The sequence below is a fragment of the Chaetura pelagica genome, unplaced genomic scaffold (assembly GCF_000747805.2).
Source record: "Chaetura pelagica isolate M959 unplaced genomic scaffold, ChaPel_1.0 scaffold420, whole genome shotgun sequence".
Lineage (NCBI taxonomy): Eukaryota > Metazoa > Chordata > Aves > Apodiformes > Apodidae > Chaetura > Chaetura pelagica.
In genome coordinates this window covers 67,010-80,595 of record NW_009951919.1, presented here as the reverse complement: position 1 = coordinate 80,595, position 13,586 = coordinate 67,010, and the positions used below count along the sequence as shown (strand labels likewise).

At 50.9% G+C, this 13,586-nt stretch overlaps 1 protein-coding gene across 1 annotated transcript in view; it reads right to left on the bottom strand.

Annotated features, from left to right (window-relative positions):
* Positions 1-478: 478 nt before the first annotated feature.
* Positions 479-13,586, bottom strand: part of FLT4 (fms-related tyrosine kinase 4) — a 22,730-nt gene continuing 9,622 nt past the window's right edge. Inside the window, exons 9-26 of the mRNA XM_009995076.1 lie at positions 13,265-13,586; positions 12,880-13,026; positions 12,120-12,251; positions 11,738-11,844; positions 11,311-11,446; positions 10,386-10,490; positions 9,068-9,181; positions 8,747-8,835; positions 8,304-8,457; positions 7,643-7,737; positions 7,188-7,310; positions 6,658-6,769; positions 6,333-6,432; positions 5,739-5,844; positions 4,652-4,791; positions 3,851-3,971; positions 2,451-2,536; positions 479-1,126 (exon numbers count right to left, since the gene is read on the bottom strand). The exon at positions 13,265-13,586 is cut by the window's right edge and continues 1 nt beyond it. Of these exons, the coding sequence (XP_009993378.1) occupies positions 907-1,126; positions 2,451-2,536; positions 3,851-3,971; positions 4,652-4,791; positions 5,739-5,844; positions 6,333-6,432; positions 6,658-6,769; positions 7,188-7,310; positions 7,643-7,737; positions 8,304-8,457; positions 8,747-8,835; positions 9,068-9,181; positions 10,386-10,490; positions 11,311-11,446; positions 11,738-11,844; positions 12,120-12,251; positions 12,880-13,026; positions 13,265-13,586 (2,409 nt within the window). The 3' untranslated portion in view covers positions 479-906. The remainder of the gene's footprint in view (positions 1,127-2,450; positions 2,537-3,850; positions 3,972-4,651; positions 4,792-5,738; positions 5,845-6,332; positions 6,433-6,657; positions 6,770-7,187; positions 7,311-7,642; positions 7,738-8,303; positions 8,458-8,746; positions 8,836-9,067; positions 9,182-10,385; positions 10,491-11,310; positions 11,447-11,737; positions 11,845-12,119; positions 12,252-12,879; positions 13,027-13,264) is intronic.

The following is a 13,586-nucleotide window of genomic DNA, read 5'->3' as shown; positions in this document are numbered from 1 at the left end:
TTAATTTCTCACTTGAGCAACAAATGATCTCAGTGCTGCTCTGGGAAATGGGGAAGGCAAGAGCAGCAGACCTTTGAGTAATCTGCTCTCAGCACAGAGTATGTAAAACCCTGGTTTGCAAAAAGAGTTGCTGTTTATCTCACTGGAAGGACTCTAGCCATCAGCTGATGACCTACTCAGCTCTAGCTGTGTTGAGATAGCTAAAAAAATCCTGGTGATAAGGCAGATTGATGGCTTTCTCCCCAGCAGAGATGAGAGGGGTGTGGGTGTTGCTTGCAGCGGAGATGGAGAGGCTGGCACCTACCCAGAATGAACACTGTGCATGAACATTTATGAAGATCCCTCAGGATCTCTTAATACATTTCTTTAAACTGTCCTGCTCTCACTGCTAATACCACTAGGGATTTCTTCCCTTTGATTCTGCTCCACAGCTCAGCAGCTGACATCATGAGGAGAGGAGGAGGAAGCAATCTAAGGAAAAACATTCAGGCTGCACACCAGGAAGAAACTGGAGACTAAGACAGATCTATTTATATCTGACCTGAAATGGGCTTTCTGAATGGGAAGCTGATGCGAGCGGAGGCTGGATGCTCAGCAGAAGGTGCTGTGGTGCTGAGCACAGGCACCCACTTGCCAGCAGGATGCATCTGTCTGAGCCACAGGGAAAAGAGAAATGTGAGGAATCAGCAGGCACTCTCTCCAGTCCCCGTGCAGGGAAGCTGCACCTGGAGGTGACGCGTGGGCCATCGTGCTGTGGTTCCAAGGACACTGGTGTTCCCCATCCATTCGGGGTAGGTTCCCTGCTGGAGTTGGGTGTATGTGGAAGGAGAAGCTCTGAGTGACCCTGATGATGCGCCTGGAGGGTGAGGGCGGGTGCCCCGGCAGGCGCCTCCGGGCCTGACACCCTTAGTACTGCTCAGAGAAGAAGGAAGTGTGGAGAGTGGGGGGACTGGCCCCCTCTCCAGGTGGGGTGCAGCTGCCGTCCTCTGAGTGTTCTGACAGCTCCCCGTATTCACTGTTGTAAAAAGTCTGGCCTCCCACCTGGGCCCCGTATGACGGCCGACACCTGCCCCGCAGCTCCGGCTGTTCCCCTGGCAGCTCCGCAGTTCGGCTGGGCCCTTTACTGCTGCAAGGGAGAGAGACACAGGAGATCAGTCTGGGCACTCCTGGGAAGACTCTGTCCTGCATAGAGAGATCCCAATTTCAGGAAACACCAGGGCAGAGGCAGGGTTAGGAATGGACCTACGCCTCCATCTCAAAGTGCACCAGGTCTTGTTCTAAACCTAAACACAGCCCATATGTTTTGTGAACAATCTGCACATAACTCAGTGACAAAGCTATTTCACTCTTCTAGGCACCTCTGAGAAGCCCAGGGAAGTGTTGGGGCCTCATTGAGCAAGGAGAAACAAGCGACATCGACCCAATTGCTTCTAGAGCTGGCAGGAGTAAGTGAAAGTGATACAAACCAACAGCCAGGATGGGGGAAAGGAAACAAAGGAAGTTAATTAAGAAGATGTGGGAGGAAATCAGCAACCCCATCTCAGTGCCTGCCAACACCAGGTGACTAGCAAGAAGTCACAAGAGCAAGGGCAGGGACACATTTAAGGAGAGGTTTAAGGGCAGTGTTTTCCAGGAGACAGGACAGCAGGTAGCGCATAGTGTAGGAGACGATAGGAACATGCCTTAGAAAAAGAGGACAAGAAGCAGGAGACATTCAGATACAACAGCAGAGAGGCCACAGGGCTATGGCTAAGGGACAAGACAATGACCAGTCTGATCTGATGCTGGGGGGCAGAGAAGCTGAGGAAGAGGCTTGGGACTGGCCTTGCCTACACATAAACTGACATGGTTCACTCAACACACCGTCATGGAGACAAGGTCCCAGCCTGCTCAGGTACCAAGCAGAGATGAGTGTCCCAAGTCTGGGGCAAGGACATAACCATCTGTAGCATCCTCAGCCCCAAGAGTGCCAGCTTGACCTGCTCAGTACCAGCTTGAGTGAAGTCCTAAGGCCTGTACCACCTCTGCAATGCCACATCAGGGCCTGGGGAGGGAGGTAACAGCCACCTAGTTTCCACCCATCCCACCTACCACAGCTCAAACAATCCCTGACACATTTCATCAGAAAATGTCAGTAAGCATTTAGAGTCTTATTAACACCATTATTCCACTGTGCCTCCTTATGTCAACAGACACATTCTCACGGTCTGTGGAACATGTTTTGATCAGCAGAATGTGCATAGTTTAAACCCTAGGAAGCAACAGGCAGGTCTGTTCTTCATGTGTTTTGCCTCTTGTTAATGTGTGCATGGACTTACTTGGCTCAGGGCCCACGGCCTGCTGAGAGAGCCCCAAGAGGCAAACCCTACAGAGAGACACCAAGAGCTGCCTGCTGGTCTCGCTGCATCTGGCAGCAGGGAGGTCTGTGTGGCTGGACTTTTAAGTAGTACCTGAATCCACCTTCTTTTCTGTGTCGGTTTTCTATCCTCTCAAATTCCTCAGATGCCAGAACCATCCCACTGTCTGTTTGATTGTCCTGGAAGGAAGCAACAGGAGTTATCAGTAACGTCCCTGTCAGCTGATCAGAGTGGGAAGGCAGGAGGGATCATTCACAGAATCACAGATTTGTCAGAGTTGGAGGGGACCTCTAGAGATCTTCTAGTCCAACTGCCCCACTAAAGCAGGATCCCCTGGAGCACATTACTCAGGACTGCATCCAGGGGAGTCTTGAATATCTCTAGAGCAGAGGACTCCACAGCCTCCCTGGGAAGCCTGTCCCAGGGCTCTTTCACCCTCATGGCAAGTATGTTTTTTCCCATACTTAAATGGAACTTCCTCTGTTCCAGCTTGTGCCTGTTGCCCCTTGTCTCGTCACTGGGAACTACTGAACAGAGCCTGGCTCCACCCTCCTCGCACCCACCCTTTAGATATTTATAGACATTATAAGGTCTTCCCTCAGTCTTCTCTTCTCCAGGCTAAACAGCCCCAGCTGTCTCAGCCTTTCATGGTAAGGGACATGCTCTAATTCCCCAGTCATCTTTGTTGCCCTTTCCTGGACTCTCTCCAGTAGTTCCCTGTGTCTCTTGAACTGGGGAGCCCAGAACTGGAAGCAGAATTCCAGATGAGAGAAGATGAGATAATATTTCAGGAGATGGGATCATGTGTGGCTGTGATGGGAAAAGAGGAGCAGGGGCAATTTACCAGCATGCTCCATGGCCTTTCTGGAATTGATTTGCTTAAGCACCTTCTTAAAAACAGTACATACAAAGGTAGGATTTGTCTGTGCAGTTCAGTGCCGCTTTGAGGAAAAAAAAAAAGAGAGTGCTCCCTGCTTGGAAGATAGATTATCATCAAATCTGTGTTGAGATTTTCCTCTGAGACTAAGGGGATGACTTAAGTTTTATCACTCTAGACGATACCAGTCCAGTTCAGAGAGGCTGGGAAGGCTCCTACCTCACACTGCCATGTGGGTCAAGATAGGGGAGGTGAAGACAAGTACTCTGGATTACCTAGATGTGGCTGGATTTCAATATGCTTAACCAGGCCATGTTTACAGATTTGAGAAGGGTGAAGAGCAGGACCTCTTCTCTGAGGTCCTTTATAGTCCTTGCTTGTAGATCTAACCTCCCTATTTCACATTCAGACAGTATGAGCTGTGCTGTAGAGAAATCCCTGTGTGCCAGGTGGAGAAATCAATGTGCACAGGACTGGACAGACTGAACAGGAATGACATGGACAGACTGACATTAGATAGGAGTGATCCTCCTTCCACGATCTTAACAGCAAAGGTGTCAGGAAACAGCTGAACATTTCTTTGCACCCTGCTCAACCCCAATCAGGTGCTACTCACCGGGTGTGCCTTGTACATTGTATGTGTCATGGGAAACTCTTCAAATGTCTTTATCCTGGATGGACACCTGATCTGATTTCCTCCCGTCAAACAACCAGGGAATGAGACACAGTTGTAGTATCTGCTGACAGAAACACACTGTATTCAGTAAAACCAACAGTCAGTGTCCTCGATACACACGACCTGAGCTCAGCCTCCCCTCTCTGCAACCAAAGTATGCAGGGAGGCAGATGCCCCAAATGGGGGATTTTGGGGGAGCAATAGGGTCACCTTAGGCCTCTTAACCCCATACTTCTTCTGCAGTGGGGAGCACCCAGACTTCCTGATTGAATCAGGCCTGGATTCTCTCTCCACTCTGGATAAGCAGAGTAAGGCCACGTGTGATGTCCCAGGCATCACACAATCACAGTTCTCCAGAGATAAGAAGCCCAGACCTAATTGTTTGGGTTAGTTAGGAACAGATAGGATGAAGCTCCTGCACTAGCAGAAGGGCAGCTGGCACCTTCTTTCCACATCTACCTGGTGGGCCAGGATGCCTTTAGTGGGACGTGATGCAAGGGCAATGTGGCTGGAGGCAGAAGAAGGAATCCATAGGCTCTTTCATCAAGGGCTCTTTCTCATCAGCAAAGGAAAGTGAATTTGCTTTTATAAGCAAGGTGCTCTGGCCCAAAATGCTTGGATCACACCTGATCACCTGGGATTTTTCCAGCCTCTTGCTACTGGGTTCACCCCATATCCCTCAGGCTGCCTTACAGCTCAGGCTGCCTGCTGGGCTCTCTGCCCTTTCCAGAGAGGAATCACCTTGCTGCTAGGCTGTGGCAGCGTATCCTCATGTCAAAGTCCTCTTCATCTGAGTTTTGCTGGGCAGAGGAAGGCACCTGGGAGAAGCCATCATCTTCTGAGCTGTGAGAGTCGTTCAGTGGGATGTAATCCTTCCCTTCCTGGCAGGAAGAACAGTGAGTGGCCTTACAAGAAGGGGAGAGCTTTCCCACAAGACAGGGCACTACAAGCAGAAGGTGTCAGAGCTGGGGAGGAAAATTGCTGGTTTGTCTTTGTTTCTCTGGGACAAAATACCTGGCTGGAGATTTCTGTGCCCTCTGTATTAAGAAGCTGTGAGTGTTGTAGGTACATGAGGGGTGTGTGAGCAGGAAAACAACCCAGTCCTACTGCACTGGTGGCTCTGTAGTGTAAATGCACAAAGCCCTGTGCTCCAGAGCCACGTCACTGTAGCTTAGTCATGTCTGTGCTGGGATCCAGTGCTGAAAGGTTAAAATCAGGGACGTCACAAAGACACAATGCCCATATGTAAGCACTTAGCTATCATCTTATGAAATGGAACATCAAGAACATGTTAAAAACAGAGCTGCAAGCTCATTGCAAGTTTAAAGTCCTGGTGAGTTACTGCATGGCAGTGATTAGTAATAGTTTCAGAGAAATGAGTTTATCTGACTGCTGAAATGACACAGTTGTTTGGTTCACATGGCCCTGACATTTAGATCTGAGGACAGAGTTTCAGAAACCCCAATGAAGTCCTGGTTTTCATTATGCAGGCATGTGGGAAGCAGGAGTGCCAGGACCTTGACTCAGCTGAAAAATTTCAAATAATCATCTGGGGATTAGGATGGAAATACTAATGACGACTGAGAGGGTATTCACTGTGCAAGGAGTGGAGCTATATTAGGACACAGTGAGAGGGCTACCACAGAAATGAGCTCTCCAGTAGCTCTGGGAAACAGACCTCTGTGATCCAGGAAACGCCATGTTATCCTTTGGTCTACGTAAAGGTATTGCACTAGCAAGGGGGTCAGAGGAGGGCACAGGGAGGAAGTTAGTGGTGGGAGAAGAAAGAGCTGCATGAAGCTGAGCAGGGACATAGGGAGGTTTTCACCTGCTGGACATTTTCCTGAAGAAGGTTCCCCAGTATCTCCACCAGGTCAGAGAAAGTTGGTCTCTCCTTGGGATCACCATGCCAGCAGCTCAGCATTATACGGTAACTGCCAAGAAGAGATGCTGGTTTTATACCCCTCCTACCCCACTCTGCAGCTCCCACCCATGTGGTGCCTGCTGGGACACCATGTACCTGCACTGGGAAGGAAAGCTAGGCACTCCCCAGCACATTGGCCACGTGGACCTGCTGGAAGGGTGTTGGTTCATTATGCACTGAATATACTGTGCATAAAGAGCTAAATCAGACACTTCGGATACCCTTCAGAGCAGGAAAGCATGTTGCCCACTAACAGACCCATCCCACTGTGGGTATGCAAGGGTACCTAGATAGCTATGACTCCAACCCATCTGGCTTGGCCTTCAGGCAGCTGCCTGGAGTGAAGGAGGTGTTGGCTGGTCCCCCACCCTGGCTGAAAGGTCTTTGCATTGCACAGAGGGGCCGGTCCTGCCCTATGCTGGGATCTGGGATGTTTCTACCATCCCACAGAGGGCTCTGCTCTGACCAGTGCTGGGATTTGTAGGGTTTCTGACTCACATTTCTGCTGTGGCATACTCTGGGGCTCTCATTCTGGTACCATCTTTGAGTCTCTGGCAGAACTCCTCATTGATCTGGACTCCAGGGTATGGAGATGCCCCTAAAAGAGGTTTGAAGAAGCGTGGAAATGTGACATGTGCTATCAGAAACCAGTCCTTCTGAGACTGCTCTCCCTCCCAAAACACTGGTAGGTGTGGTCACTTCTCATACGCACTCCTGAAAGGTGCTTCAGAGCATCAGGGCCTTCTGCACAGACTTACCCACCAAGCTGCTACATGGGAAGAGAGGTCTTCCTCAGCAGCATGTGACCCTTATTAGCACTCACCTAGTGAGAAGATTTCCCAGAGAAGGACCCCAAAGGACCAGACGTCACTCTGGGTAGTGTAGACCTTGTCAAAGATGCTTTCTGGAGCCATCCACTTCAGTGGAAGACGGGCCTGCAGGAGGAAGAGGGAAGGCACAAGCATTCAGTCAGCGACATGTCCCAGGACAACCCTTCTTACAGCAACTGGATGAAAGTAAACTAGAGCCAACAGCCCTGGTCCTCTCTCCATGGAGGAGTCGATGTTTGGTTAGGCCAGAAGGAGGGATGGAGACACTAAAAGGGGGAGGAAAGAGTATAAAGAAAGAAGAAAAAGTTCTTGAGAGGCTGAGGGGCAGAAGGAAGGAGACAGAAGTCTGCTGGTGGAGGAGAACAGCACACACACCACTGGGCCAATGGTTCCTGGTTCTAGCCACACAAGTGGTTCCACTCATCCTTTTTCATCTTTTCCTCAATTTATTCCATCCCCAGAGTAGTTTATGAATATGTCAAGGTGGCCTAATCTGTATAGAGTTTGGGAAGATGGCACTCACACTGCCTTTCCTGACATAGTCGGGGTCCTTGTAGATGTCCCGGGCCAGGCCGAAGTCGCAGATCTTCACCACGTTGTTCTCGGACAGCAGGATGTTGCGAGCTGCCAGGTCTCTGTGGATGCACTGAGGGCACACCAAGAGGGAGGGGCAAAATCAGAGGGACAGAAACCACACTCAGAGAGTGCAGAGCACCCCCTGCCTCATGAACCTGAGCTGTAGTAGGGAAATGATGGAAATGGGAAGGAGCTAAAGATGAAAAATTTCAAAAGGAGGTGATTAAGGAGAGGATGAAATGCAAGAGGACTAATTTCTATCTTTGTGCTCACAGGGCAACCTCAGACTTCCTGAGGAGTGTGAGGCAGATCACTGAATCTCTCCGTGTGCCACTTGTGTAGACAGGCCTTTGCTGGTCAAGCACACACAAAAGAGGGAAGTGAAGGAAAGGGTGAACTCACCTTTCGGGATGCCAGGAATTCCATGCCACGTGCTACTTGGAAGCTGTAGCAGATCAGGTCTTCCATTGTCAAGGGACTTTGCCACAAGTCATCCACTGTCCAGGAGTACAATAAAATGATTAGACAGTGAGCAGTCTTGTCCTTGCCCCTCTCCAGGACTGCAGGATACAACCAGCCTCTTGGTGAGATGCAGCTACTCCTCAGTGCTAACTGGAGTAACTACCCACTCCCCCACTCCCCCTGAGGGTTTTTTGATGAAGTGGCTGAAAACACATGGCAGGAACCTGCTCAAGTGTGAGGAGGAGGAGTCCAGCCTCCAGCACACATCAGTCAGAGAGAGTTGTGGGGAACAGGGCTGGAGGGGACTTTGAAGGTCAGCTCATTGTTCCTGTCCTAGGAAGAACCCACTGAGATACCGCCAATACTTCTCTCTTGAGCCAAAAAAAAATAATCCAAAGGGATTTAATCCTCCTTTCTGGGTTTTGAGAGTCTATTACATGAGACAACAAATGACTAATAGCCCTGTTCAGGGCAACAGTGGAGTCATCAGCTCCAAGGCTGGGTCCCAGGCCTGTCATGCCCTCCTCACCCCCCAGGGTGGCCAGGTCTGGCATAGTTCTGGTGAGCCAGGTGAGGGGGCACTGCTGAGGCTGGAGTTTACCTTCCTGGATCTGGAAGGGCTGCGCCGGCGGGCTCTTGTGCATCAGGAAGCGGGTGAAGATGGCGCTGTCGCTAGTCCCAGAGCGACTCCTCCTGTCTGCTCTCACTGCCTCCACGATGGACTGGACCTGAATACGCAGCCTGGAAGACTTCTCCTGACAAGGAAACCAAAACAAAACCCTCAGCAGGCTACACACACTGTAACCCCTGCACCCATAAGCTGCACAGTCTTTTCCTCTTCTTAGACCTGGCCTGAAAGCTCCTGTCTTCCACTGCGGAAAGAAGTTACTTCCCTAATGTGCACATGAACCAAGATCACTGTGTGAAGCTGTTCTACTGCTCGACAGAGGGTGTCTTTGTCCCACTGTCAGATCACATTTCAGGCTACATGTCTTCCTTTCAGAGACATGGGACAGATCCCTAAGGGCAAAGGAGGCTACTTACCCTGTAAGGACTGAATCCTTCCCGCTTGGTCCGCAGGTAGTTGGAGAGGTTTCCATACTTGCAGAACTCAACTATAACCATGAGCGGACCTGGTGGGAAGACACCAAAGGGGAGAGGTAAGGGCTTGGGATGGTCAGAATTTGCCCTGACTTGTATTATGTGCAGCCTTGCTGAGCTGTGGCACCTGTCTTAAGTGCACACAGACTCTCTGATAGCATCCCCACGTGTCTCTGTGGTCACACATGTGGCCAGCAGAAAGGACAGAGGGGACAAGCACTGATCTGTGCGAGCAGGCACAGCTGCTTGCCCTGGCATATTTACCATTGGGTTTGGTACAGGCACCCAGCAAATTCACCACGTTGAGGTGATTCCCAATATGAATGAGGATCTTCAGCTCTGACATCAGTGCCTTGTGCTCACTGGCTGTAGCTCCCTCTGGAAACACACAGATCACGTCATGACATCTCACAGCTTTTCCCTGACACTTGCTACCCTTCTCTTAGCGAAGTGTTAATGTAAGTCTTGCTCAGGAGGCTGTGACCCCAAAGCCCTGGTACAGTTTGTTATTACCTGTTTCCATATGAAATGTCAGAGTGTTATCTGTGCTCCCAGTATCCCTGCTGTAACATGTGGGGTTTTCCCTCTGAGTGCCTAATTTACACCAACTCTTGATTCTCTGTTTTACCCTCAGGGTTTGTTCTCTGTTTTTTTGGTGCCTTTTTCATACTTCCCTACTTCCCCATATGCATTTTGCTTTACTTGAGAGTTTGTAAAGTCTAAGAGAAAGAAGCATCCTCTTGAGCTGCAGCTGATGGGCCAGGTGACAGCCATACCTCAAAGGACTGCAAAGCAACCTTGCATGACCAGGCTTCCCTCTACAATTGCTGGGCAAATCATCTGTACACTTGCAGTAAGTGCTGCTGAGATGAGCCATGATTCTGTTTCTATATACAAGCCACTGCTGGCCAGAGACTGCCTCAGCATTTTGCTTAGGTGCCAAATTACAGAATAATGCTCTGGATGCCTGTTTGAAAGTGTGGCCATAAAAGCTTAAAATCTCACCTTGAGTTGACCAGGCTTTGGGTGCAAAGCCAATTCAGCCCTCAGATCTAGGTAAGAGCTGCAACCTGCCTCCTTACCCAGCTCTGAACCTGGCCCATAAACATGAAATACAGGCACATTTGGAAGAAGGCAATTGGGAGCAACACTTCCTTCAGTGGCCTGCCAAAAAGGGGCTCTGGATTCTTCTTCCTTTGAGACAAATCTCATTCTTTGCCTTTGCAGAGAGCTCAACTTCCTTAAAAGCCGAGTTCCTCAATTTCCTGCTGTCTGCTCTGCCACTTGCCTCCTAGTGCAGCTGAATGGGGTGAAAGTATCCACAAGGGGAGGCCAAGGGGATCAACTGTGTTGACGCCAAGAAGCCATACATTTAATGGCTGGCCCCAGCTCTTCTGCTCTAGCTCAGGACTGGCTCAAGCAGAAGCACCCAGGAGTGCTTGTGGAGGATGAAACATTTTCCAGGGCCTTAAAAAAATGCCTTATGCAAAATACAGGAATTTACAGGATGGACATTCCTTGACAGATCCCTCATCCTTTGCTGTCCACAGAGGCTCCATATTCTGTTTCACTGTCCACATACCTTTCAGCATTTTGACTGCCACGGTCTCACAGCTGTTACTTTTATTGATCCCAAACGCTGATGCTTCCACCACCTTCCCAAAGGCACCATGACCCAGGACTTTACCTATGGGCAAGGAGGGGAGCAGTGTGAAAGAAGGCAGGTGCAGCACAGGGCAGAATGGAATGAAGAAAACCTCCAACAACACAAAAAACCAACAGGAAACCATGGGAAGAAGAAAGAAATAAGCTCATGAAGGAAAAGGAAGGAGTGGAACATGTGCCCTTCCCAAATGGCTGCTTGCTCTGTTGGTGAGAATAGGAGACAGGATGATGGGAGGAATGGAGACAAAGTTGGCATGGACAAAGCAGAGGAAGGAAATGGCCCTGCAGAAGTGAGGGACTGTTTGCTGCCCTAGAGCAGAGCATGTGGGAAAGGTAAATGGGACACCTTGCAGCAAAGCAGCCAAAGCTACTGTCCATGTTCTGTGCTTCAGAGGTCGTCTGCAGCTCTTTTTAACTCTCACAGGCAGAGGAAGGAGACTGCAGGTGGGTGTCTCAGCATGAGGAGGATAATGGATGCAATCTGGGTCCTGAACTCAGGGTACCTGCCATGAACTGGGCTTTTCTGTCCAGATTGCCAACTGGAGAATATGGGGATGTGTTTTAAAGCATGGTCAGAGGCTGCTGGTCTCAATGATGCCTGTGTGAGTACACAGGGAGAACCTGGGCTTATAGTTGGCTCAGACCTGTCTGTAGTCAGACCCAAAGAGATTTCCTAGGCACAGCTGGGCTGTAGAGACACATCTGGGGAAAAAGATGGGAAGCCTGAGGCAGAGAGAAGGCATTAAACACACAGAGATGTGTTAAGAAGCCTGGAGGGTGAGTTTGAAAGGCTGGTGGAAGGCCGGGCTGCAGCGCCGTGGCAGGGAGGGGGCCCAGCTTACCCAGGCGCAGGCGGTCTCGTGGGAACTCCCACTTGCTGGAATCATAGGGCAGGTACTCGCACTGCTCTTCCAAGGGCACCTCGCCAGGGTCCATGATGATGGAGAGATAGCCTGTCTTGATGTCTGCATGGGCAGGCTGTGGGAATCAGCCAACACAGAGGGTGAGGAGATGCCCTCCCTGCAGTGGCTGCAGGGGGATTTGGTTTCTTTGCCTGCCTTGACCTGCTTCCCCCAGCAAAGCCATTCCATGTCACCTCCTTTACCACAGCCCTTATGCACTTTGTCCTTGGCAGTGAGAGCACTTGAAGCAACACCCCATGTCCTCCCTATAGTGCATGCTGTCATACAGTCCCACATCACAGCAATGGTGCTGCCCTGAGCCCCATGAAGCCACCTCCCCTGCCCTGGGACAAAGACAGTCACATACCCTTTTGATGTTACAGAAGATGAGGATAAGGAGGATCCAGAAGAAAACAGCAATAACCCCAGTCCCAATCAGGATGACAATCTCCACGTTGGTCCTGTCATCAGAGCCTGTGGGGCAGGAGGGAAATCATGGCTTCAGAGATTCCCATTCTGTGCCCCAGCTCAGCCATCCCTTGTGGCCTCCATCAGGATGTGGGAAGTCTAGGGGGGTGTGTTTGCCTGAGCTACATGCTCTGGACTACAGATCCTCCAGTGTGAACACCATGCCACCAGCAAGGCTTTCACTGCCTCCCGCTGCCTAGTGTCACAGGGAAGAGGCATGGGACCCTGGCCACACTCCTGCTCCACCCCTTTGTCCCCAGGGATGTTGTGGCTGCTGGTACCTTCCACAGAGACGCTGGCCGAGGAGTTCACACAGCCCTTAGCGTTGCAGACGCTGCACAGGTAGAGCCCAGCATCCTCCTCCCTCACCCTCTGGATGCTCAGCCTCTGGTTGAAGTCTGCCAGGTCAATTCCTGTAAGGCATGGAGGGTTGTGGTGGTCACTCACAGGGAGTGGGAATTACTGGACTCATTTGGGCTCAAAATAAGGATCCTATTTTTTGGCTGGTTAATTTTAGATGGCAGAATGAAATTACACCAGCTGGTAGAGGCTTTCCTCTGTGGCCTGATTGCCCCAGAAATACCCTGGAGAGGCCTTCCCCAGGCAGTGCATGGGGGGGACAAAACCCTCACAGACAATGCTGGATGGGGACAGTGCCCAGGCACTCCAGCTGGTGTGTCAAGCTCTGCATTAGCTGCAGGATCTGTTCCTTTCTCTGCAGCATGCCTGGATCATTCCATGGGATCTGGGTTGGTTCCTGCTTCAGCAGAGATGCCAGGCACCGGGCTGAGAGTAAGAAAATGAATGATTTATCTCTCTGCTGGAGAGCACATGCACAGACAGTGCTGAGCGAGACCCTAGGGCATAGACTTTGCCAGCTAGGCTGCATCAAACTGGGATAGAACGTGATTAAAACAAGAGTTCAGCCAATTTGGAGCACAGGTGCCTTCGCCCGGGCACAGCAACTCCCAGAACTCTACCAATGTTCAGCTCTCCAGCTGCTAGACATGATGCCTTTGATTCACCCCCAGCCCATGGTACCTGACACTTCTTCCACCAGTTTCTCGTCTTTGTACCAGCTGATTTTGGGAATGTGGCTGCCGTCCACCTTACAGCGCATCTCTATGGAGTCGCTGACGTTCACCCAAATGTCTGTCAGGTTCTGCTGGAGGCGAGGGATCTCCAGGGCTGGAGGAGCAGCACAAAGAGGAGGAGGGGAAAACGGGAAACTGATTGATCAAAAGAATATCTGTGTTCCTGGGGGCTCTGGGTCTCTGACCCCTGCTGAAGGGTGTCTCGAGAACCCAGGTGCCCTGCCTTTGCCACCTGGAGTTTAGCTTGCTTGTGTGGCTTCCCCTGGGGAAGCTGATAGCAGCAAGAGCACCAGCTCTCCTCTGTCACTCCCGCCTGCCCTGTGGACCCTCACCCTGCACAGAGATGTAATTCTTGTGGCAGTGTTTCTCCCGAGTCTTCCGGTTCTGCACCTCACAAACATAGTCTCCCTCTTCGCCCAGGGAGATGTTTGGGATGGTGAGCAGCAAGCTTGCATAGTTGGAGCCAGGCTGGAAGTGCAGCTCGCCCTGCATCTTGGTGGCATAGAGGTGGACATTCTTGCAGTCCAGCACGAGGGGGTTGCCCTCCTCATCGTGGAGCTTGGAGAGGTTCAGCCGATACCACTGTAGATTCTCGTAGGTGTAGTTGTCTGCATTGCAGCTCAGCTGTAGGTCCTGCCCCTCTATGAGCTCTTC